The sequence below is a fragment of the Rhincodon typus genome, chromosome 11 (assembly GCF_021869965.1).
Source record: "Rhincodon typus isolate 14 chromosome 11, sRhiTyp1.1, whole genome shotgun sequence".
Classification (NCBI taxonomy): Eukaryota; Metazoa; Chordata; class Chondrichthyes; order Orectolobiformes; family Rhincodontidae; genus Rhincodon; species Rhincodon typus.
This window is the reverse complement of record NC_063342.1, coordinates 27,651,573-27,676,819: the sequence shown is the minus strand read 5'-3', so window position 1 is coordinate 27,676,819 and position 25,247 is coordinate 27,651,573. Positions and strand designations below refer to the sequence as shown.

The 25,247-nt window shown below is 40.3% G+C and overlaps 1 protein-coding gene across 1 annotated transcript in view; it reads left to right on the top strand.

Moving 5' to 3' along the window:
• Nucleotides 1–25,247, top strand: part of impg2a (interphotoreceptor matrix proteoglycan 2a) — an 80,665-nt gene that overhangs the window by 10,961 nt on the left and 44,457 nt on the right. The window contains exons 4-8 of the mRNA XM_048603280.1: nucleotides 5,105–5,136; nucleotides 5,258–5,281; nucleotides 5,557–5,612; nucleotides 10,881–10,945; nucleotides 19,169–19,318. Coding sequence (XP_048459237.1) covers nucleotides 5,105–5,136; nucleotides 5,258–5,281; nucleotides 5,557–5,612; nucleotides 10,881–10,945; nucleotides 19,169–19,318 — 327 coding nt within the window. The remainder of the gene's footprint in view (nucleotides 1–5,104; nucleotides 5,137–5,257; nucleotides 5,282–5,556; nucleotides 5,613–10,880; nucleotides 10,946–19,168; nucleotides 19,319–25,247) is intronic.

Genomic DNA, 25,247 nt, shown 5'->3' with positions numbered 1-25,247 from the left:
TCCACTTATAGTACCTTCCTGCACTTCAGTGCTGCACCTCTCTGCACAATTGCAACTGTAGTTGTAATGCTGCAGCTTAGGGACATGCACCTGCTCACGGACTGGACAATGCTGCATCTCCGGGCTTTTCGATCGCTCTGTTAACTCTCACTCGCTTGGACCCTACTCGGATGCTCACAGCATTCCTGCCTTGCTGTTTCTTTTTGCACCTTGCCCCTCAGCCAGACATAGCAGATTCACAGCATTACTGCGTTACCTTGCTGTTTAGACCAAACAGAAAACCAGGAAGCTTATCATGGTTGTCAGTAGTGCTTATCAAGTCAAGGGAGTTAGCCTTCAGTAAGGGGGCCCTGGCACAGCAAGTCAGGGGCAACCTCTGATATCAGTCTAGGAGCTTGGACATGGTCAGTCAGCAGCTTGGTGTGATCAGAGTCAGGATCGTCTCTTAAGAGATGAGAAATTGAAAAGTTGGGTAACTCACAAACTGTCTTGACTTGTTCTGCCCTATTATGGGCAGTTTTCATCATGGAACGAGAGAGAGGCAAACATTAAGGGAGATGAAAGTGAGTGGCACAGTTGTTACTGTTGGTGCAAGCGGCGGGGTGTACCTATACTAGTGAGTAAGTAGGGCAGAGGGCATGCAGGGTAGCGGTGTCAGAGGGGGCAGTGGGTGAGAAAAAGTTATTGGAGGCAACAATGAGAATGGTGGAGTATGAGCCTCGATAAGAGGTGGGCACAGTAGGGATCGAGTGAATGTTAGGCATTGGAGAAAAGATGGTGGTACATACCCAGGTGGAGTGGAGAAGGACATTGTCTTTCTCCCTACAGCGCTGGGCATTCCTCCAGACAGCTGAGACTGCTTGAGCCCAGTTGGCAACCTGAGGCCAGGATGGCAAAGTCTGGTGTCGTGGCAGCTCCAGTCTGACAGCACTTGTCTGGGTGCACAACTGGTGCAAGTGGTAGGGATGCCAGTCAATTCCAGGATATCTCATGGCATGGTAAAACAGGGTGGAAATTAGATGGGAGAGATGCCATAGGGATAGGCAGGCAATTAATGAGGAGTTTGATAAAATACGGCAAGAGAAATAATTAGACCTCGCAGCAATGAATCCTCCAATGAATCCGCAACTCAGATTTAGCCAATGTCATCATCATCACAATCCCTGGGTATGTCCTGTCTCTCTGGCAGGACAGATATGGCACAGTGGCAGCACAGTTGGATTCATCGAGTTGTCTTATGAGTCCTTCACATTTGACTGCAGACCCCAGAAGTCTAATGGCACTGGGTCGAACATGGGCAAGGAAACCCTTTGCTGAGTTCTACGTACTGATCACTCCCACCAGCTCAATCACTGCTCCTCCATGTTGAACACCATGTAGAGGAAGATTGACGTTGACAAGGTACAGATTGGGGTCTTCAATGTCCATCACAAATTGTGCCTTGGCAGCATCATTACTGACCAGGATCGTCAAGTCCTAAATGACATAGCTGCCGGACTGGGTATGCAACAGGTGGTGAGGGAACTAATAAGAGGGAAAAAAGCATACTTGACCTCTTCCTTCATAAACTGGCTGCCGCAAATGCATCTGTTCATGACTGTATCGGTGAGGATGGCCGCTTCACAGTCCTTGTGGAGATGAAGTCCCACCTTCATACTGATAATACTTACATTATGCTGTGTGGCGCTATCACTGTGCTAAATGGGCCTGACTTCGAACAGATTTAGCAATTCAACACTGGGCATCTACGAAGTGCTGTGGGCCATCAGCAGCAGAATCGTATTCCAACACAATCTGCAACCTCATGACCTGGCATATCACCCACTCCACCATTACTATCAAGCCAAGGGATCAACCATAGTTCAATGGGGAGTGCAGGAGGGCATGCCAGGAGTAGCACCAGGCATTCTCAAATATGAGTGTCAACCTGTTGAAGCTACCAAACAGAACTAATGCTTATGCCAAGCAGCATGAGCAGCAAGTGACAGACAGAGCTAAATGTTTCCACAATAAACTGAACACATCTAAGCTCTGCAGTTCTGTTCACATCGCATCGTGTGTGGCAGTGGATAATTAAACAACTCACTGAAGGAGGAGGGCCCACAAATATCTCCATTCCTGGCAACGGAAGAACCCAGCACATCAGTACTAAAAGTTGTGCTGAAGTGTTTACAACAATCTTCAGGCAGAAGTGCCAAGTGCATGATTCATTTCGGCCTCCTCGGAGCTCCCCAGCATCACAGATGCCAGAATTCAGTCAATTCAATTCACTCCACCTGATATCTAGTAATGGTGGGAGGCACTGGATACTACAAAGACTATAGGCCCTAGCATCATTCTGGCAACAGTACTGAAGACCTGTGCTCCAGAATGACCTCCCTTGTCGAGCTCTTCTAGTACAGTTATAACACTGGCAACTACCCAACAATGTGGAAAATTGTCCGTGTATGTCCTGTACATAAAAAGCTGGACAAATACAACCCAGCCACTTGCTGCCCCAACAGTCTACTCTTGATATCAGCAAATTGATGGAAGGTGTCATCAACAGTGCTATCAAGCAGCACCTACTCAGCAATAACCTGCTCAGTGATGCCCGGTTTACGTTTCACTAGGGCTACTCAGCTCTTGACCTCATTTTATTTGGTTTGATTCAAACTTGGACAAAAGAGCTAAATTCCAGAGATGAGGTGAGAGTAACTGCCTTTGGCATCAAGGCTGCACTTGACTGAGTGTGGCATCAAGGAACTGTAACATAATTGGAATCAATGGGGATCAGGGGGACATCTCTTCTCTGGCTGAACTCATTAACAAAGGAAGATGGTTTTAGTTTTTGGAGATCAGTCTTGCACTTCCAGGACATCTGCGCAGTAATTCCTCAGGGGAATACACCTAGGTCCATACATCTTCAGCTGTTTCGTCAATGACTTTCCCTCCATCGTAAGGTCAAACATGGGGAATTTTACTCGTGATTGCACATTATTCAGCACCATTCACAACTCCTCAGATACTGAATCAGTTCATGTCTAAATGTACCAAGTTCTGGACAATATTCAGGCTTGTACTGACAAGTGGCAAAATATATTCGAGCTAGAGGAGTGCCAGGCAAAGACTATTTCCAGGTGCAGAGAATCTACCTATCAGCCCTTGACATTCAATTGCATTACCATCACTGGTTCCCCACACTATCAACATTCCAGGGGTTACTGTTGATGAGAAATTGAACTGGACCAGCCATATGAATACGGTGGCTACAAGAGCAGGTCAGAGGCTAGGAATATTGTCATGTGTAATTCACCTCCTGATACCCCAATGTCCACTATCGACAATACATAAGTCAGGCACATGATGGAATATTTCCCATTTGTCTGGATGAGTGCAGCTCCAACAACACTCAAGAAACTTGATACCATCCATGTCAAAGCAACCCATTTGTTTGACACCACATCCACAAACATACATTCCCTTCACCACTGATGCTCAATTGCAAAGTATGTGCCATTGACAAGCTGCTCTGCAGAAATTCACCAAGGCTCCTTCGACTCTCAATTTCTATCATTTGCGTAGACAAGGGAAGCAGATGCATTAGAACACCACCGCCCGTAAGTTTCCTTCCAAGCCACACACCATTCTGACTTGGAAATTTATCACTATTCCCTGTGTTGCTGGGTCAGAATCCTGGAACTTCCTCCCTACCAGCATTGTGGGTGTACCTACAACAAATGGACTGCAGTGAATCAAGAATGCAGCTCACCATCAGGTGCTTAAGTGAAAAATGAGATGCTATTTCTGCAGCTCGTGTTGGACTTCAATAGAGCACTGCAGCAAGCTGAGGACAGAAATGTTAGCCTCTCAGTTATCCGCTGCCTTCTCAAAGGATATTTTGTTACCCTAATAGCAGCTTGTGTTGTTATAACTAAAGTCACAAATGATCTTATTTCACTTGAGAACTATTTTCATTAACGTGTAGAAGTATTTTTGCTGAAGTGACCATGCAGTTGACCTGTTTCATGCTTGCCTTTGTTTGACCATATGTCCTTATTTTAACTTTGTGAATATAACATAGATTACTTTGCTTTTGAATAGTTTTAGAAGGTATTCTATTTTTATTCAGTGTTAGTAATTTCCCTGCTTAGCAGACTTCCTCTATTTGTCCAGTTTGATTCTTGTGCCGTCATTAGTTATCTTTTCATTTTGAAATCTGGAACTACAGTTAAATTTTCAGCAAACCTGGCAAAATTGAATTTAATAGGATTGTGAATACTATTACTTAGATGTTCCCCACATGAAGGCCTGACACTTCATTAGGGTCACCACCAAAAATGAAATCAGTTGCAGAATTATCTTTACCTTTCTTATTAGAGGAATTGCATGGAGAAGGTATGCAGAAAGGAAATGACAGTAAATTCAAATCAAATATCTGTATTCAAAATGAAATTGATGAAGCAAAGGCTTATTCACTGTTTGCATGTTTTACACAAAGCACACAAAGTGAATTACTGGCTAGTTGACTTAAGCCAGGACAATATAATATAATTGCACTCAACACACCTAAAGGAGGGGGAATTAGTCAAGGTCCGCACTAATCTCTGTTCAGTGATTGTTGCTAGACAGTGTAACTATGTGGTCATTAGTTAAGGACCTGTGTCATGGTAATCATTATTATGACTGTAGTAGGAAAGGAGAGGTGGATAACTCAGGGTTAACATTACATTAGCTTGATGAATTACTGTAAGTGTATTTTTAGATTAGTTAAACAATAGCGTATGACTGGAATTATACAAGGCAAGGCCACCAGTCTAGAGCTGAACTTTAAATCTCACAGTCTTTTTGCAATGACTGCTTACTTCCATTTTTGTAACTTTACCCATCTCTGTACCAGGCAGTGCAATTCTTATGTTCTACCCATCCTTATTTCTAAATAATGTAACACAAAGTTTATTATTGTAGCTTTCTGATGTAGTTAATTCATTTTAATTTTTCAATTGCAAAATTAGGTTTAAATGAACATTCTATTTGTAAAACACTTATTTACTGAATGGTACAGTCATTTATGATATGTATATTTTTACACAATTCTAATAAGAAGTTTATTTTTTCTCCCCAGAAATTATCTCCACAGGCAGAAACAGTGAGCAGGTCTGTAGATTACTATAAAACACATTTTCCATGGTTAATAATATCTTAAATTGCAACATTGAAATTAGGGATTAATTAATCCAGTTAGAAAAATTAACAATGTTTGTTTTTTTCTTGCAAGTTCAAGTAATGAAGACTTGTGCATGTAAGTTTATATTTCACTTTTGAGCTCAGAATATACAGAAATGATGCATAGAATTTAAGCATTTTTCTTAAAAATTGAAACTTAAAACCTGCATTTCGGTATGGTGTTAAAATTGCACTGTGCAATATCTGGTAAAAAAATTTCACCCAAACGTTTTAACACAAGCAGTAATCTGTGCAAAACAAAATGGGCTATTGTCTTTACCAAAATATATTGCCCAACATGATTTTCCATGTGTCTGTAAATTGTTAAACAAGGTACAATTTCCTTCCTAGTCTAGAGACTACCACAATCATGAATGCAGCTTCAACTGAAAACTCCACACGAGAAGGTCTGTGCACTTATTTTTAAATTGCTTTTTATTTACCTAAACATTGAGACCTATAACAGTCAAAATAAATTTCAGTGGGGTTGAGTTTCAAGGGAGGAGGCATACATTAGCATATCCACCATGATACACTAATCCAGACCTTTGCTGCTTGCTTCATGGACTTCTTTGGAGACAGGAAGAGGTTGCTTGATTTAACTGAGAATGATAGACTCTTGGCCTATAACTAGGCATCTTAATTAGAAAGGGAAATTGAAGTTTATTGTCAAACCCCATTCTAGCAGAACTTGTCGTTTTCTCAGTCTGCTTCCCCAGAAAGAATTTAATATTGTAAAGATCATAAGAACATAAGAAATGGAAGTAGGAGTAGGTCATCTCACCCATCAAGCCTGCTCTGCCCTTCAATTAGATCATGGCTGATCTTTCTGTGGACTCAGCTCTACTTATCTGCCCGCTTGCCGTGATCCTTAATTCCTTTACTTTCTAATATCTATCTTTGCCTTAAAAACATTCAATGAGGAAGCCTTAACTGCTTCACTGGGCAGGGAATTCCACAGATTCACCACCCTTTGGGGTGAAGAGTTTTTCCCAAATAAAATAAAAAAGAACTGTAGATGATAGAAATCAGAAACCAGAACAGAAATTGGTGGAAAAGCTCAGCCGGCGTGGCAGCATCTGTAGAGAGAAATCAGAGTTAACATTTTGGGTCAAGTGACCCTTCCACAGAACTTTTGGTAGCTAGGATAAAGATTTTTTTTTATGCAAAGGATAGGGGGGGGGGGGGGGGGGGATGGGGGGGTGGCTTAGGAGCAGATGATAGGTGAAGATAGAGCCCAAAGGGAGAGAAAAACTGTTGGAAGACGAAGGAGTGGACAACAGTCAGCCTTGGAGAATGGATAGCAGAGAAATTGAGGTGACAACTGTCATGTCAACAGTTCTCAATGAACTCTCTAGCCCTGGCAACATCCTTGTAATTTCCTTCTGTATCCTTTCTAGTTTAACAACATTCTTTCTGTAGCAGGGTGACCAAAATTGTACACAGTACTGCAAAAGTAGTCTCACCAATATCTTGTACAGCCACAACATGACGTCTCAACTCTTATACTCAGTGCTCTGACCAATGAAGGCAAGTGTGCCAAATGCCTTCTTCACCACCCTGTCTACCTGTGATGCCACTTTCAAGGAACTGTGAACCTGCACTCTAGGTCCCTCTGTTCAACAACACTCCCCAGGGCCCTACCATTAATTGTGTAAGTCCTGCCCTGGTTTGACCCACCAAAATGTAGCACCTTGCATTTATTAAAATTAAACTCCATTTGCCATTTCTTAGCCCATCGGCCCATCTGATCAATATCTCATTGTACTCTTAGATAACTTTCTTCACAGTCCACCATACCACCAATTTTGGTGTCATCCACAAATTTATTAACTGCACCTCCTATACTCTCATCCAAATCATTGATATAGATGATGAACAGTAGTGGACCCCGAACTGATCCCTGCGGTACACCACTGGTCACACGCCTCCTGTGATCACAAATAACAACTCTCTACCACCACCCTCTGTCTTCTACCAAAAAGCCAATTTTGTATCTAATTATCCTACATTGCTAACCAGTCTACCATGCGGGACCTTGTCAAAGATCTTGCTAAAGTCCATGTAGACAACGTTTTTAGCTCTGCTTTCATCTGTCTTCTTGGCAACATTTTCAAACAACTCCATCAAATTTGTGAGACATGATTTTCCATGCACAGAGTCATGTGGACTATCTCCAATTAGTCCTTACCTTTCCAAATGCATGTAAATCCTATCTCTCAGAATCCCCTTCAACAACTTTGTCACCACTGACATCAGAGTCATTGGTCTATAGTTCCCTTGCTTTTCATTGCAGCCTTTCTTAAAACAGTGGCATAACATTAGCCTTCTGCACCTCACCCAGGGGTGTCGGGTTTAAAGTGAGGGAGAAAGATTTAAAAGGGACATGAGGTGCAACTTTTTCACACAGATGATGGAGCGTATATGGAATGAGAGAAAGTGGTAGAGGCAAGTACAATGACAACATTTAAAAGACATGTAGACAGGTACATGTATTGGAAGGGTTTAGAGGGATATGAGCCAAACAAAGGCAAATAGGACTAGTTCAGTTTAGGATGCCTGGTTGGCATGGACGAGTTGGACCAAGGGGTTTGTTTCCGTGCTGTGTGACTCTATGACTCAATCAAAGTCTATGTGAAATAAATCCTATAGAAATTCCACAGTGTCACAAAATGCGTAGGATGTTATTAGTGTGGCGGCCAGGCTTTTTGAAATGCATACAGAATTACATATTGTTGTGCCAAACGTGTGTCATACTCAGCCAAGTGCCTACAGAGCTAATGATTTCATCAAGATTTTGGAAAGGCCATGGGAAAGGCTAACAATGGATTTGTTTGATTTTGGAGGGAAGATGTGTTTAGGACTAGTTGACTATTAATCAAGATGGGTTGAAATGTCAAGCCTCATACAACCACAGTAGACTCAGTGACAAGAAAACTGAAAAGTGTCCTTATGATGCATGGTTTCTTGGAAGAATTACCATCGACCTCAATTCAGAAATGAGGTTTTCAGGGAGTTCACTTTGGAGCAAGTGAGAAGCTCTTCACTGCGTCCTCAGTCAAATGAAGGGGCGTAAAAATCAGTCAAGACTGCAAAATCACTGATGCCTAAGAATCCAGATTGGGAATTAGTTCTGTATAGATTCAGAGCAACATCATTGACTAATGGTGAAAAAAAAATACAGCACAGAAGGATTTGGGAGTTTTCATCCATGAATCACAAAATAACCCAAGTTTGTTGGGTAATAGGGAAGAGAAATTGAATGTTGGCTTTTATTTCAAAGGGAATGGAGTCTAAATGTAGGAAAGTTTTACTAAAAGTATGCAAAGCGCTACTCAGACCACAGCTGGAATACTATAAACAGCATTTGAGCCTATTATCTGTGGAAAGTTATCCTGGCATTGGAGGCAGTCCAGAGGTAGTTCACTAGGCTGATATCAGGAACGGAGGGACTATCTTATGAGCAGCATTTGAGTAGTTTGGACCTTGATTTTGTAGAATTTAGGAGAATGAGAAATGACCTCTTACAAGATTCTTAAGGAACTTGACAGGTTAGATGCAGAAAGATTGTTTCACCTTGTGGGAAAGCTTGGGAACAGAGAGCATAATCTCAGAATAAGGAATTGCACATCTAAGACAGAGATGAGAAGGAATTTCTTCTTTGAAGGTTGTGAGACTGTGGGATTCTTTACTAGAGAGTTGTTGAGGCTTGTTTGTTAATTTTATTCAAGATTGAGATAGACAGATTTTTAATTAGTAAAGGAATCAAGGGTTATACAGAAAAGGCAGAAATGTGTTGAGGATTATGAGTTCAGCCATGATCTCATTGAATAGCAAAGCAGACTCGATGGGCTGAATGGCCTACTTCTGTTCCAGTGTCATCTTATGGTCTTAATGGGTATTCACCAATGGAATTATTAATGGGGAAGGGTTATAATGGATGTCTCAATTTTACACCACAAAATCAAACCAAAAATAATCTCTCAAAACTGAAAAAACAAAATAAGTAGGAAAAAGCCACAGCATAAAGCAGCAGAAGTGGTACAGCTCGAGGCACAGAGCAAAAACTCTATCAACCTTAAATCCAGGGTGGAAACTTCATTTAAGGGGCTGAAAGTCAGAGAAATGAATCAACCAAGACCTTAATAAAAAAAACTAAAGAACCGCAGATGATATAAATCAGAAACAAAAATAGAAGTTGCTGGAAAAGCTCAGCAGGTCTGGCAGCATCTGTGAAGAGAAATCAGAGTTAATATTTCGGGTCTGGTAACCCTTCCTCAGAGCACATGTTCTGAGCTTTTCCAGCAACTTCTGTTTTTGTTTCCAATCAAGACCTTATATTGATCTTGCCTGAGTCAAGAAATGAGATCAAATACGTTTACGACAGAATGTGGGACAGCCTTACCCATACTACATCAGACAGTGCATACTGTCATGCAACAATTCAAGTCACTGTAGTCTAATGTTGAAGTTAAAAAAAACACAGATTGGGACATCCAGTCGGAATTCCAAATTGTCTTAATCTGTGAGACTTGTATTTTGAGGAGGTGATGGTGGGGGTAGGGGGCAGTTTTGTTGGGGGGTGGAGTAGTGATAATAGTAATAATGCTATTAATAATGACATTCATGAAAACAAAATCTATATATTAAGTGAAATAAACTGGGATAATATAGACCAAGCAGAGAGAAGATTGTTGGTAGATGTGGTATAATGAGATTAATGTAAGTTATGATGATTTAACTGATCACATTAACTGACAGGCAGTAAAAAGAAAGTAGACACCAGTCTAGAAGGAGAATGTGAAGAGAGAGATCTGAGGCACTATATTAGAGACTTGTATTTGAAAATCTACTCTGTACGTATGTAAACAAAGAAGTCACAGTACACACAGAACTGAAGGGATAGGGATAATGAGCAACAGAGATAGTAAGAACTGCCGATGCTGGAGTCTGAGTCAGAAGAAGGGTCCTGACCCAAAATGTCAGCTTTCCTGTTCCTCTGATGCTGTCAGGCCTGCTGTGTTCCTCCAGCTCCGCACTGAGTTAATGAGTAAGCGGTCTCAGGGACAGTACATGTGCACGCAGACACCCATAGCCTGAGATATGCCAGAGCAGTTTTGCAGCAGTAACAGTGCTGACTTAAAGCACAGGATAGAGCAGGTAATCAGAGGACTGGATGTATCCTGTACTTTGTGGTGCTCTGGACTGCACCATCTGAAAAAGTGATAGAAGCAGATTCCATAGTAATTTTCCATAGTGAAATAGCTTGAAGTTGAAAACATTACCCACTACAGGGAAAGAACGGGGACCAATTAAATAACAGGGGTATGTTTTACTGAATTGCCTCATGCAATGCTGTTTTGTTCTGTGGTTCTATGATTTATCATATGGCCTTCATGTTGCATCACAACTCTTAGAAAAACATTGGTATTTTTGACTTTACATTTTGTATTTATCTCTTGACCAATGATAGCACTGTCTGATTGTATCAAGGTGGATATTTTGTTTTAATTCATGCTTGGGATGCAAACACTCATGGCCAACATTTACTATCATCTCTATTTGCCCTTTGAACAGTTGGAAGCTACTAAAGGAAACTGAGACATGGAGCGGGGGAAAGTCTAAATGAGGACAGTCAAGTGTTCAAATAGCTAATAGCTTACCTTGTATTTCAGCGCCAGATGCTGATGAAGTTTCTGTTGATAGCACAATGATCAGAGCTAAAGAAAGTGAGATCACTGTAAGTCCATTTCTGTAGATTTTTGTTTTCATTTTCTGTTACAAATCAAAATGTTGCTTTTGGTTACTGTTAGAATTCAGCTTATGGAAGAACAATCAAATCATTGACAAATGAGAGTCAAGGTGATTAACTTGCATTTTGCTGGTGTGTCTTCTTTCATTCTTCAAATAATAGAAAGTATTTGATCATGACTTACGGGTTAAAATTCTGCATAAATTAAAATATATGAAGATCAATGTCAGTACAGTTCTTCAGACTGATCTTATGATATTACATTCCTATTAACATGGATTTCTCAATGAACTATATCACTGACATGAGAGTTGACCTAGGGAAGTTGCAAATATCAAGGAATGAATTACTGAATGTGCATTTTCCTTATATTTTGTAATGGAACTTTCACCTGCTGTTCTAAGAGGATTGGCGTAAATTGTTTAGATACCTCAAACAGCAGACTCATGACCTGTTTCTGTGCTGTATGTAAATATGTTCTGAGATCCTGGATTGTATGAAACCATTGACTTATTTGCCTGATTTAAGAGCCAAATGTGAAAGTATCGGAACCTTCAGGGCATTCTTTCACCAAAGAATAATCCTGAAATAGCATGTGAAGCCTTACAGCAAATTAGAATGAATAATGAAAATGCAGTTTGTAATTTTGTAAGGAGGACCTTAATAGTTCTGTTGATGTACCTTTGGTGAAATAACCACCCAGCAAACCACAGGAGGAACATCTATTATTGTGCGTTATGGAGGGAGACAGGATAAGTTAGAGCCTTGGGAATTATAGCTCTGTACTTGTCTTCCTTTAGATTTGAAGAGTTATATTTGTCACGGAGAAACAGAAATAAAATGCCAAGTCCCATGATGAGTGTAACTTTCTTTATATCATTTCTACTTTATATTTTACATTGGTGAGCATCTCAAATGCTTTCCACAGGCAAATGATTGTGTCTTACAAGCTCTACCTGCCATCTGCATAATTTGTAGAGAGTCTAGGGATTGATCAGAAATCTGATCACTATGCTTTCTAGGTATATAGAATATCCTATCAGATCTTGTAGTAGACCATGGTTTGGACTTTGATGAGTGACAAGTGACATTCGTGAAACACAAGTGCCAGGCAATAAGAAGAGGAAATCTGCCCCCCTCCCGCCAAAAAAATCTAGGACTTAACATTAACCAGAAACTCACTGGACCTGCCACATAAGTAGTGTCATAATGTGGATAGGTTAGGAGACTGGGAATTGTGTGGAAAGTGACTCACCTCTTTTCTTTTTTATTCCTTTGTGGGATGTGTACACCACTGGGTAGGTCAGCATTTATTGTCCATCTCTAGTTACCTTTGAGAAAATGGTGGTGAGATGCCTTCTTGAACCTCTGCAGAGCATGCGCTGTAGGTAAACCCACAATGCCCAGATTGTCACGCAATTGAAATACGTGCCACAGAATCACGAGCACAGCAAAACAAAAGGTGAGGAATGCAGTCGAATTTTTCCGAAATCTTTCTGAAAAGTAGAATTGATCAGGACTCCTGACTACAGAATTGTAAGCAAGTTATTAGATCAAGAAAAAATAACATTCAATTGGTAAAATTTGGAGATGCAATTAAGAGCAACAATATATGAAATTTAAGTATTGATAAAAAAAATGCATTGGCTGGTCTTGCCTATCATTAGCAATCTATGTGTTCATTTGACGTTGCCAGCCTACTCACCAATATACCAGTTAAGGAAGTCAGAAACATTTACAATGCATCTCAATTTCACGGCAATCTAGACCCACCATCACTGTGTAAATCAGTATTCAGTGAACCTCTGAATTCAGCAACTTACAAAGTTAAGGTTCAGTTTTAACAACACCAGGAAACCCAAATAGATCGTGTTACAATGGAATCCCTGAGAGGCTCAGCTTTTGCAGATACCTTTCTTGACTTCCAGGAAAAATGTTCAATTAAATAACATCTGATCACTGTCACCCCTTGTATATTTCTGACATGTTTCCAATGTTTGAAGATGCAGCCGCACGTAAGAATTCCCTTACATGTTTCAATGGGCTCCATCCTTACCGGCTTGAGAAGATACTAGAGAGGGAGGGGGAGGATCCAGTTGTTGTGGTCCACGCAGGTACCAACAACATAGGCAGGACTAGGAAAAAAGACCTGTTTCGGTATAATGAAAAGCTAGGAACAAAATTAAAAAACAGTTCTTCAAGGGTCATAATCTCTGGATTGCTGCCCGAGCCATGTGCAAATTGGCATAGAGAGGCGAGGATCAGGGAAGTAAACATGTGGCTAAAAGAGTGGTGTGGGAAAGAGGGTTTCCTTTTCATGGGGCACTGGCATCCGTTCTGGGACAGGAGGGATCTATACCACTGGGATGGACTCCACCTGAACAGGGCTGGGTCCAGTGTTCTGGCGAAAAGGGTAAATAGGGTGGTCAATAGGACTTTAAACTAGTAAGTGGGGGGAAGGGAGGAGTGAGCATACAGGGAGAAGGCAAAGCAGCAGGTTAGCAGGTGACGAGGAAGCTTCAACTCCATTGAAAATTAGGAAAAAAGTTAAAGGGAAGGAGAACTCAAGAGCTGTTAGTAATGGAGGTAACAGGACCCAAAAAGAAGGTGCAAAAACTGGCATAAGGGCACTTTATCTGAATGCACGAAGCATTCGAAACAAGGTGGATGAGTTGATGGTGCAAATCATGGCGAATGGGTATGATTTAGTGGCCATTACAGAGATATGGTTGCAGGATGTTCATGACTGGGAGTTAAATGTCCAGGGGTATCAAACTGTTCGGAAGGGCAGACAGGAAGGTAAGGGAGGTGGTGCTGCTCTGATTTTTAAGGATGATATCAGGGCGGTAGTGAGAGATGATATAGGTTCTACAGAACAAAACGTTGAATCCATTTGGGTGGAAATTAGGAAAAGCAGGGAGAAGAAGTCACTGATAGGTGTGGTCTATAGGCCACCAAATAATGACATCGTGGTGGGGCGGGCAATAAACATAGAAATAGCTAATGCATGTAAAAATGGTACAGCAATTATCATGGGGGATTTTAATCTACATATCGATTGGTCAAACCAGGTCGGTCATGGCAGCCTTGAGGAGGGGGTTCATAGAATGCATCCGCGATAATTTCCTTGAACAATATGTAATGGAACCTACGAGTGAGCAAACTATCCTAGATCTAGTCCTGTGTAATGAGACAGGAATAATTAATGATCTCACAGTTAGGGATCCTCTCGGAAGGAGCGATCACGGTATGGTCGAATTTAAAATACAGATGGAGCGTGAGAAGGTTAAATCCAGTACCTATGTCCTGTACTTAAACAAAGGAGACTACGAAGGAATGAGGAAGGAGTTAGCTAAGGTAGAATGGGAGCAAAAATTTTATGGTGGGTCAATTGAGGAACAGTGGAGGACTTTCAAAACGATTTTTCACAGTGCTGAGCAGAAGTATATTCCAGTGATAAGGAAGAACTGTAGGAAAAGAGACAACCAGCCATGGATGTCTAAGGAAATAAAGGAAAGTATCAGATTGAAAAAAAACACATACAAAAAAGCAAAGAGTAGTGGGAAACTAGCAGACTGGGAAATCTTTAAAGGCCAACAGAAAGCCACAAAAAAAGTTATAAAGAAAAGCAAGATAGATTATGAGAGTAGACTAGCTCAGAATAGAAAAACAGGCAGCAAAAGTTTCTATAAATATGTAAATCATAAAAAAGTGGCGAAGGTAAACATTGGTCCTTTAGAGGATGAGAAGGCCAATTTAATAACTGGGAATGAGGAAATAGCCGAGGCATTAAACAGTCATTTCGTGTCGGTCTTCACAGTGGAAGACACAAATAACATGCCAAAAACTGATGCAAGAAGATTATAGCAGGTGAGGACCTAGAAACTATCATTATCACTAAGGAGGCAGTGCTGGGCAAGCTAATGGGGCTAAAGGTAGACTAGTCTCTTGGCCCTGATGAAATGCATCCCAGGGTACTAAAAGAGGTGATGGGGGAAATAGCAAATGCACTGGTAATTATTTACCAAAATTCACTGGACTCTGGGGTGGTTCCTGCAGATTGGAAAACAGCCAATGTGACGCCACTGTTTATAAAAGGAAGTAGACAAAAAACAGGTAACTATAGGCCAGTTATCTTAACTTTGGTAGTGGGGAAAATGCTTGAATCTATCATTAAGGAAGAAATAGCAAGACATCTGGATATAAATTGTCCCATTGGGAACACCCAGCATGGGTTCATGAAGGGTAGGTCATGTTTAACTAATTTGGTGGAATTCTTTGAGGACATTACTTGCATGTTGGACAATGGGGAACCTGTGGATGTGGTATATCTGGATTTCCAGAAGGCATTTGACAAGGTGCCACACCAAAGACTGCTACATAAGATAAAGTTGCACGGTATTACAGGTAATGTATTGGCATGGATAGAGGATTGGTTGACCAATAGAAAACAAAGTGTAGGGGTAAATGGGTGTTTTTCTAGTTGGCGGTCAGTGGCTAGTGGTGTGCCTCAGGGATCAGTGTTGGGATCGCAATTGTCTACAGTTTACATAGATGATTTGAAGTTGGGGACTAAGTGTGGTGTGTCAAAATTTGCAGATGACACGAAGGTGAGTGGTAGAGCAAAGTGTGCAGAAGACACTGAAAGTCTGCAGAGGGATATAGATAGTCTAAGTGAGTGGGCAAAGGTCTGGCAGATGGAGTACAATGTTGATAAGTGTGAGGTCATCCATTTTGGTAGGAATAACAGCAAAATGGACTGTTTTAAATGGTAAAAAATTGCAGCACGCTGCTGTAGAGAGGGACTTGTGTGTCCTTGTGCATGAAATGCTAAAAGTAGGATTGCAGGTGCAGCAGGTAATTAAAAAGGCAAATGGAATTTTGTCTGTCATTGCGAGAGGGATGGAGTTTAAAAACAGGGAGGCTATGGTGCAGCTGTATGGGGTCCTGGTGAGGCCACACCTGGAGTACTGTGTGCAGTTTTGGTCTCCTTACTTGAGAAGGGATATACTAGCACTGGAGGGGGTGCAGAGGAGATTTGCTCAGTTGATTCCAGAGTTGAGAGGGTTGGATTATGAGGACAGACTGAGTAGGCTGGGATTATACTCATTGGAATTCAGCAGAATGAGGGGAGATCTTATAGAAACATATAAGATAGTGACGGGAATAGATAAAGTGGAGGCAGAGAGGTTGTTTCCGCTAGCAGGTGAAACTGGGACTAGGGGGCATAGCCTCAAAATAAAGGGAAGCAGATGTAGGACTGAGGTCAGGAGGAACTTCTTCACCCAAAGGGTTGTGAATCTGTGGAATTCCCTGCCCAGTGAAGCGGTTGAAGCTACCTTGCTGAATGTTTTTAAGGCAAGGCTAGATAAATTTTTGAACAGTAACGGAATTAAGGGTTATGGTGAGCGGGCGGGTAAGTGGAGCTGAGTCTCAAAAAGCTCAGCCATGATCTTATTAAATGGTGGGGCAGGCTCGAGGGGCCAGATGGCCTACTCCTGCTCCTAGTTCTTATGTTCTTATGTTCTTATCCTCCTCTCGAATCCACCTTTGAAATCAGGCAGTGAAATGAACTCCTTTTCCTTGATGTCCTAATTGAGAAATTGCCCAGGGGCTACATTGTTGGGATTCTGACTTGTTCTACACAAGAAAGGTCACTTGCAGCTGGAATTTGGACTTCAGTATTTAAAAGGAATAGCAAAACACCCCAAACCACGACTTAAAAGCTTTTTCTCATATTAATGATCGGCACAATGTCTGAATGTATTTCCAAACTATAGGCAACATCTGTTTATCTACTTCGGATTTTTGAATACTATTCATTACTGGATATTTATGACAAATATTGATGATATATTTGAGACTTGCCAGTTTGAGGCAGTTCAATTGACATGGCAGGAAGGCTAAGCTGGTAATTTTATGGAACTAATAATGGTCAATGGAATTGAGTAACTATGAGTCAGCACAGCCTACCTGACTGACATTCCAAACATTTAGATTCATTTTTGTTTCGTATTGGTTTCATTTCTATACACTGCATAATTTAAAGCATAATTTAAATTTGGTTGGGAGATAAAAGAGACATGAACAACTGTAAGCAGTGTTTAACAGTGATACAGAAATTACAATATTGTGGCTCTTGCCATCTGTTCAGTATCAATGAAATGCATGTTATGGTCTTATTTTAAAGTGTTTATAATTACATCAATTCGTATCATCTGAAAAGGGCATTTGTTTTTCAAAAATCTCTTAGTCTGAGTTAAAGTTGCAAATTAAATGACTTTAGCAACTCATTGAGAACACCAGTTCAAAACAATAAGTGAATATTCCATTTGAATCATTTTCAGTTATAATAGTAGCTGCTTGGCATACAGAACTTGAGTATTGCTGAAAAAAGACACATTTTATCAAAGCTTTTACTTGCACTCATCAGAATCTTTGCAAGAATGATTAAGAAGCACTGGCAAGTGGACTCTGGTAGAGGCTTTGCCATGGTGAATGCACCAGTTTGTTGAGGACACACTGTTAAATGCTAAACCTGTTTAAATTAACACAGCCATGTTGACTCTGGTCAAGGCAATGATCTGAGCAATGAACCAGAGAATGGCTGTCACCTAATTTGCTGAGTTGAGACCAATAGCATGTGTGTACCTCTTCTTTATGCCTGTGACGAATAGCGCCCAGTGCATTCATAAATATCGTTTCCAGTATGTGCAGGTGCACCATGCTGCGCACCCAACTGACAAATTTAAATTGGTTGTCAGCACACTCAGGATTATTTAGCAAATGTATGCACAGTACGTTTTGAGTTTTGTAAGCATAGGCTGGTTGGGAATGATCAATATCTTGCCTGTCGTGAACATCTGAAGAGACATATTATTGATACAATTCACAAGTCTTTGGGATATACAATTTATATACTTTGTATCATACTGTTCTTAGTTCACATACCGCATCACCCATTTGTGACGGACAGAATGTGTTTTTGACTTGACAGTGGCATTCTGTTCGTAATGAATAACACTCATGTTGCTAATGTGTAGTAGCAGCGTGAAACAACTAGCTTTACTTATTGCTCAAATTTTTCGATGCCTTACATTCCAGAGTAATTTTAGATATACTGGGCAGTTATAGGATTGAAAATGATAGCCTCAGGCCTTTTAATGTGTTTCCTCAATGCACAGTGAAAAATGATTTGATCAGGATTGCAATTATCTTGCTCGAGTGAGGTCTATACCATCATCACCCTTTCATTGGTGAGGAAATGATTCATGTCCTCTCTATGAGATTGACAGTAAGGCCAAATACAGCCAATTTAAGATCATCAGTCGGGTTTACAATGTCGTGCACCTACATGTCCTGCAGACTAAATTTATCAATAAGAAAAGCCCCGCTCTTTGCAGACAGAAAGAACATTTACATACATTACACCTGTTTCAACTAAACAAAATAGGCAAAGGCTATCCTCTGGCTCATTTCTTAGGGCAATAGTTTGACTAATTAGAATCAAATCACCTGGATTATATTTAAACAGGATGGGTATTTAACTGTTAGACATCATTTAACTCGTGCATTCTCCATGGCAGTGCTCCTACTTATCAGAGTCCATTCCTATTCAATCAGCACCCTCTTCTCATACAGTATAAGCATTGTTCCCCTTTACTTTGGTATTATAAATGTTCTGATGAATGCAAGTCACAAAACTTAAAAAGTCTTTTTTTCAGCAATACATTAATTATATTGTTATATGTTGACAAAAGCAAGAAATATTTACTATTCATTCAGATTTTGACACCATCGCTTAATAAGAATAAAAAGTATTAAAAGGCAGATTTGTGCTTTTCAGCCAGTACTCAGTGGGAATTGGCTTAAGTTTTCTTCAAAGCTATTTCACATCCATATCCTAAGAACTTTCAGAGAGAGAAGACTTTCATTCCTTTATCTTGTCTTGGACTAACTCCAATTTCCAAAGAGCAAAATATAGTGCATTAACTGTCTTCATTATCCAATTCCCTCTCGAGTATTAATGTCATCCCTCTTGCCCTCCTATAGAAATGTTTAGATCCCATTTTCCTCCATTACAGTACACCATTTGTGATGTTATAAACTATTGGCAATTAATTGACAAACGGAATGAGTTGAGCTAAATTGGGCCAGATCAAAATGAATTGCCTTTGACCGTATAAGTAATTTATTCCTGATTCCTCACAGACCCCCAGTGATATTGAACAAGGTACAAAGAAGCTACCAAATCAGGTTTTGGAATTTATCGTTCAGCTTGTTGGGAAGAACTACACTAAAGAACTCTCTGACCCAGCTACAATGGATTATCAGAAATTAGCTGATGATGTCAATACCAAGGTAAGATCATGGCCTCTTAGAGGACTGTTTTTTTAAAAGAATAGGCACTTTGTGATCAGATTTTAAGATATCTTTGAATAAGTGAACCATATACAAGCAAATATAATTACAGGTGCTAGAATTAATGAGCTGAAGTTAGATATGATCAATAAGACAAAATCATTGATAATTGTTAAATATCTACTTGAGAGAAAATAAATGCAGTAAGTATTCAGAAACAGTGATTAAAATTTGCATATCTCTGTGGCATTGTTGATTATAAGTAGTATAAGTGTTTTAAGATTATAACATGTTAAACCTTTACAACGTGGTGGTTGGAGCAGTTGCTATGATACACTGGTTTTATTAAAGTAATGGTTCTTGGGCAAATCATTGTGATATTTAGAGGTCAGCATTGGGGTCTTTATTTTGTATTTGCCTTTCATAAGCTTGCTCCTAAAATAATTTCAAAGTTATCTTCCATTGATGAGAAAATTCCCTGATTAATTGGAAGTGATTGCTGCCTTATGATTAATGTGAACTTCGTATTGTATCAATAGTGGAATTCTTTGGGAATAAGCGAACTGTTCAGATTTGTAAGTCTTTTGAGTCCACACCAAATAAGACTGTTTAGGGATTTTTGCTGCATATAGTTTGTTCCATTTGTTGATGGAAATTGAGCTCCTTTGGCTCAGAATTAACATGAAGAGGAATTCAGAGACAAGTTTACATCAAAGGCACGAAAGTTGCAATGTATATTTCCCAGATACAGGAGGGTATTATTTCCAGTCTGGATATATCGATTTCACGATTGCTGCAGTGCCCACTATGCTTGTACTTCCAGTAGAAGTATCAGCTCAGGTAATCTTCTCCAGGGATTAATTAAATAATAATGTGCATGACCAGCACCAAGAAATACACAGGTAATGACCCAGGAACCTGCTGACTGCAAAGCTAGTTTCTGTCCATTCCTGGTTACAGTAGGCAGGAACATGGAACTTGTGGGCACTGCGTTTTAAAGAAAATGCTTTCTGAGCCAGAAGCTTTTGGATTCACAGTAGAAAGAAAATGCTGAGTACTTAACGCTTCATCCCATGTGGTTAGTCCAGTGGATTCACAGCACTACAAAGATGATTAACCAACTCCATGGGCATCTGCAGTGAACCTCTCACTGACAATACACTGATCGTGGTACGTAAGTTGATTCTGTGGCAACCCTGGGCTCCAATATGGAACTTTCTCTTATAGCTTTCATATACTTGAAGATCACACTTAAAGAATAGTAAGTCCAGTCTATACAGATCCCACTGGTGTCATTGAGCTGCTGTTACACAGATCAAAAGGCAAAACGTTTGTGTTGGGTGGAAAAGTTTTGATCCTCCTATCTATTAGTGATAGCCACTAGCAGCCACTGGTAGTCCTTCGTCTGAAGTAGAATTTGGCTGGAGGTCAGCTACAACATACAGCACAAATTTTGCAGCAGCCTGTCTGTGAACTGCAGGTGACACAGTTCCTTGCCAATTCCAGGTAAGTGTGCTTCTGTCAATAAATATGAGTTTGAAAGTAAATGTAGGTTCAGTTACTTTGCTAGTATAATAAGCAATGACCTAGTGGTATTATTACTAGACTATTAATCCAGAGACCCAGGAAATATTCTGGGACTTGGGTTGGAATCTTGTTATGGCAGATGGTGAAATTTGAATTCAGTAAATATATCTGGAAGTAAGAGTTGAATGATGACCATGAAAACTATTGTCAATTGGAAAAACCCATCAGTCTGCTAACCTTAACTGGTCTGGCCTACATGTGAACTTCAGACCTTCAGTTGATTCTTAACTGCTGTCTGTGCAGTGAAGTCTGGCCTAGCCAACAATGCCCATGTCTTATTAATGAATTGAAAAAAAGTGCTGGCATGCTCAGTTTTGCCTTTTTTTCAACAAAATAACATAAATATAAAATTACTGTCAGTTTAAAAATCACTGAAAAGTGCCACTATCAAAACACTTGATATAAAAAGCATAACAAGGTATTGTTTTAGGAATCAGCTCCTGCAGCCTGCAATAGATTTCATAGAATCCCTACAGTGCAGAAAGAGGCCATTTGGCTCATCGAATCTGCATGGATTCTATGAAGAGCATCTTATCACCACCACACCCACCCCTTCCCTATCCCTGTCACCCTGCATTTCCCATGGCCAATCCACCTAATCTGCCCATTTTTGGACTATGGGAAATAATCAGAGCATCTGGTGGAAACTCATACAGACACAGAGAGAACATGCAAACACCCCACAGACAGTCACCCATGGTTGGAATCAAACTTGGGTTCATGGTGCCATGAGGCAGCATTGCTAACCACTGTGTCACAACGCCGCCCATTTATGATGCACATGCAAAATTTATGCCTGTAAAGTTATCTCTACGATTTTAAATCTTCACTGCTAGCAGGAAAGAATCTAAAGTTGAACGGCACGGTGGTTCAGTGGTTAGCACTGCTGCCTCACAGCACCAGGGACCTGGGTTCAAGTCCAGCCTCAGGTGACTGACAGTGTGGAGTTTGCACATTCTTCCCATGTCTGTGTGGGTTTCCTCTGGGTGCTCCAGTCTTTTTTCCACAGTCCAAAGATGTGCAGGTTAGGTGGCTTGGCCATGCTAAATTGTCCATAGTGTCCAAGGATGTATAAGTTAGGTGGATTGGCTATGGGAAATACAGGGTTACAGGGAAAAAGTAGGGGGGTGGGGGTGGGGATGGGTCTGGGTGGGATGATCTTTGGAGGGTTGGTGTGGACTTGTTGGGCCGAGTGTCCTGTTTTGTGACTAATGCTATGATTAAAAACCTCCCCATCATTCTTCTTGATGCAAATGAAGCTTTTGACAACAATTGCTGCTTATTGTTTAAATTACTCAAAATCTCATTGACTCTTCACCTTTGATTGCTGTTCCACACTGACTTCTGATTTAACATGTCTTTTAAAATCCCAATCCATTTCTCTTTGTGGTCTTTTCCATCCTTATCTGTGTACCGTTCTCTAGCCTACAACCCTTTGAGGTCTCTGCAGTCCTCCAATTCTGGTCTCTGATTTGCCCTAAACTCAGGAATTATCTTCCTAAACATCCCCACTTGCTACTTCTCTATTCTGCTTTAAAATATTTCTTGAAACCTTTCTGTTTGATCAAACATTTATCCTGGGGCAGAATTTCCTGTGTTCCATTGGGACACCGGCATTCAGTTAAATCAGGCTTCAACCCTTCACTCTTAGAAACACTCAACTGATTTTTTTTTTATTTTGCAGAGGCCAAAGAATGGCCTGTCAGTCTAATTAAGGATGGTGGACAGGTTTTGGAAACCTGGAGCCCCTCAGCACTGAGTGAGGTGGTGACACAGTGATCATGTGACTGGACCAGTAATCAAGAGACGCAGGCTAATGCTCTGGGCGCTACCACTATGCTGAATGGGTTAGATTTCAGATAGATCTAGCAACTTAAGCCTCGCTATCAATGAGATGTTGCAGGCTATTGTGAGCAGCAGGATTTTATTCAACCACAATGTGTAACTTCATAAGACCATAAGAAATAGGAACAGGAGTAGGCTGTTCAGACCCTTGAGCCTGCTCTGCCATTCAATAGGATCATGGCTGATTCAACATTCCTCTCATACACTTTCTTGCAATTTCCCATAACCTTCGATACCATACTGATCAAAAATGTATCTATCTCAGCCTCAAATATACACAAGGATCCTGCCCCCAGAGCTGTCTGTGGCAAAGAGTTCCAAAGACTCAAAACTCTCTGAAAGAAGAATTTCTTCCTCATCTTAATCTTAAAGTAGCATTCCTTTATTCTGAGACCATGCCCTCTGGTCCTAGACTCTTTCATGAGGGAAAATACCCTCAGCATTTATCCTGTCAAGCCCCTTAAGATTCCTGTATGCTTCAATTAGGTCACCTCTCATTCTTCTAAACTCCAATGAGTAGAGTCCCATCCTATATAGCCTTTGCTCATAAGACAGTGCCTCCATGCCAAGATCAAACTGGTGAACCTTCTCTGAACTGACTTCAATGAAATAATATATTTTCCAAAATAAAGGTGTGAGCAACTGCTGACAGTACTCAAACTGTGATCTCACCAGCACATTGTGCAGTTTCAGTAAGACTTCCCTACTCGAATCCCCTTGAAATAAGAGCCAACATTCCGTTAGTGTTCCTGGTTACCCATGTGCTAGCTTTCTGTATTTTATGCACAAGTTCCCCCAAGTCCCTTTGTGTTGCAACTTTCTGCAGTTTTTCTCCATTTAAATAATACTCTGTTCTTCTGCTGTCCCTTCCAAACTAGAGGGGCAAACTAGCCATTTACAAACATTTTGAGACATACAGATTTGGCCAACTCTCCTTTGTCCACTCCTAACTCTTCCAGTCATCCTAATTTCTATCTTGGACGAATCAGTTAAGGACACAGTTGAAAAGTTGATTATTTATGAGTTCTTCAGAACTATAAGGAGCTTTATTAGCAAGATGAATGTTGTTTATCCTCAGTAGACTTCCAGAATGTTGAACCTTAGTACAATCTTGCCCAGTGTTGATTCCCATGACTGTTTTCATCTCCTTTCTTTCCATTTCAGCTGTCAGCCAACATAAATACATTTGTGGCTTGAGTGCATTGTCGGGAAAGATGATTTTGATTAGCTTTATTTTCTTTCTCCATCTTGTAAAATAATTAGCTTGACCTTTGGCACAGATAAGCATGTGAAACAATGCAGAATTGTTAAAATTAAATAATCATACTATCTATTTAGAATCAGTGAAAAATGGCTCAATGATGGCAGAATAACAGACTAGGCAGGAATCCTGCCACTGGAGCTAAAAGCAGTGGTGTGGCATTGCGAGTTTGCTTTGGGCCCTGTGGCTGCACTTTGGCTGTGGGAACCAATTAAGTGTCTGTCATATTTATATAGGACAGCAGTCCATTGATAAGTCCAGTCAGAAAGTGGCTAGTAATGGCATTTGCTGGGGCTCCACTTAAATGACGAGGACCAATTGATGTGTACATGCCCTCAAGGTCAATTAAGTGATGTTGAAAATTGCTGGGTTTAGTCTTGGAATGTGTCTTTAATCTGGATAGGATCTCTCAATGTTAATCTGTTACTATATTGTAATGCTAGCCCCAGCACTGAATTAAGATTTTCATCATATTCAAGTCAGAGGTTCTGTGTAGACAGGTAGTTTTTAAAAGTACTAAATGGTGAAAGAGGTGGACTTTCATCGTTTTTATTTGGCAGTATTGTGTCAAACTTGTTTTTCACTTGCCTTCTAAACTTTTTCAAAGCTAAGGACCAATGTGTTGTTGTTAGTTAATGGCCCTCCTCATTAGGTTGCAAGTTCATTGTCAGTGCCAGTGCATCTGCGTGCCTGTGTGTTTACCCTTTGCCTCCATCTGTGCTATATAACAGCAGCTGCCTACTCCCAGGCTAAGATTTGAAATTGCTGACAGTACAATAGTGGCCTGATGTGGAATCAGTCTGCTATATATAGAATTCTGGAAAATTTGTAAATTGCACAAATGACAAATCTGTTGATTTTCTGCTTTGGTAATATCACCTCGTGCTAGTTTAGTTATTAAATCTGTGCATAAATACACAATAGCAACATGCATTCAGTTTTAATCATCCAGTTGTAGAAAAAAAAACTATTTTATATTGCTTGTAATGGGACCTTTCTTTCAAAAATTCACTTTATTAATAAACTTGTAACATTAGAAACTGTCACATTTGAACTGTATTGTAAAGCAGTACACACACATTTGTCTAAATGCAGTACATGGCATAACTTACAGTGAAGATTACATCTAAATTGACTTTACATGAAACATTTTCTGTGATGACCAGCCTGAAGCGTTTTACACTGGTTTCAGCTCCTCAGTGAAAAATGGTAAAAGGCTGTTTTCCAATGAACCAA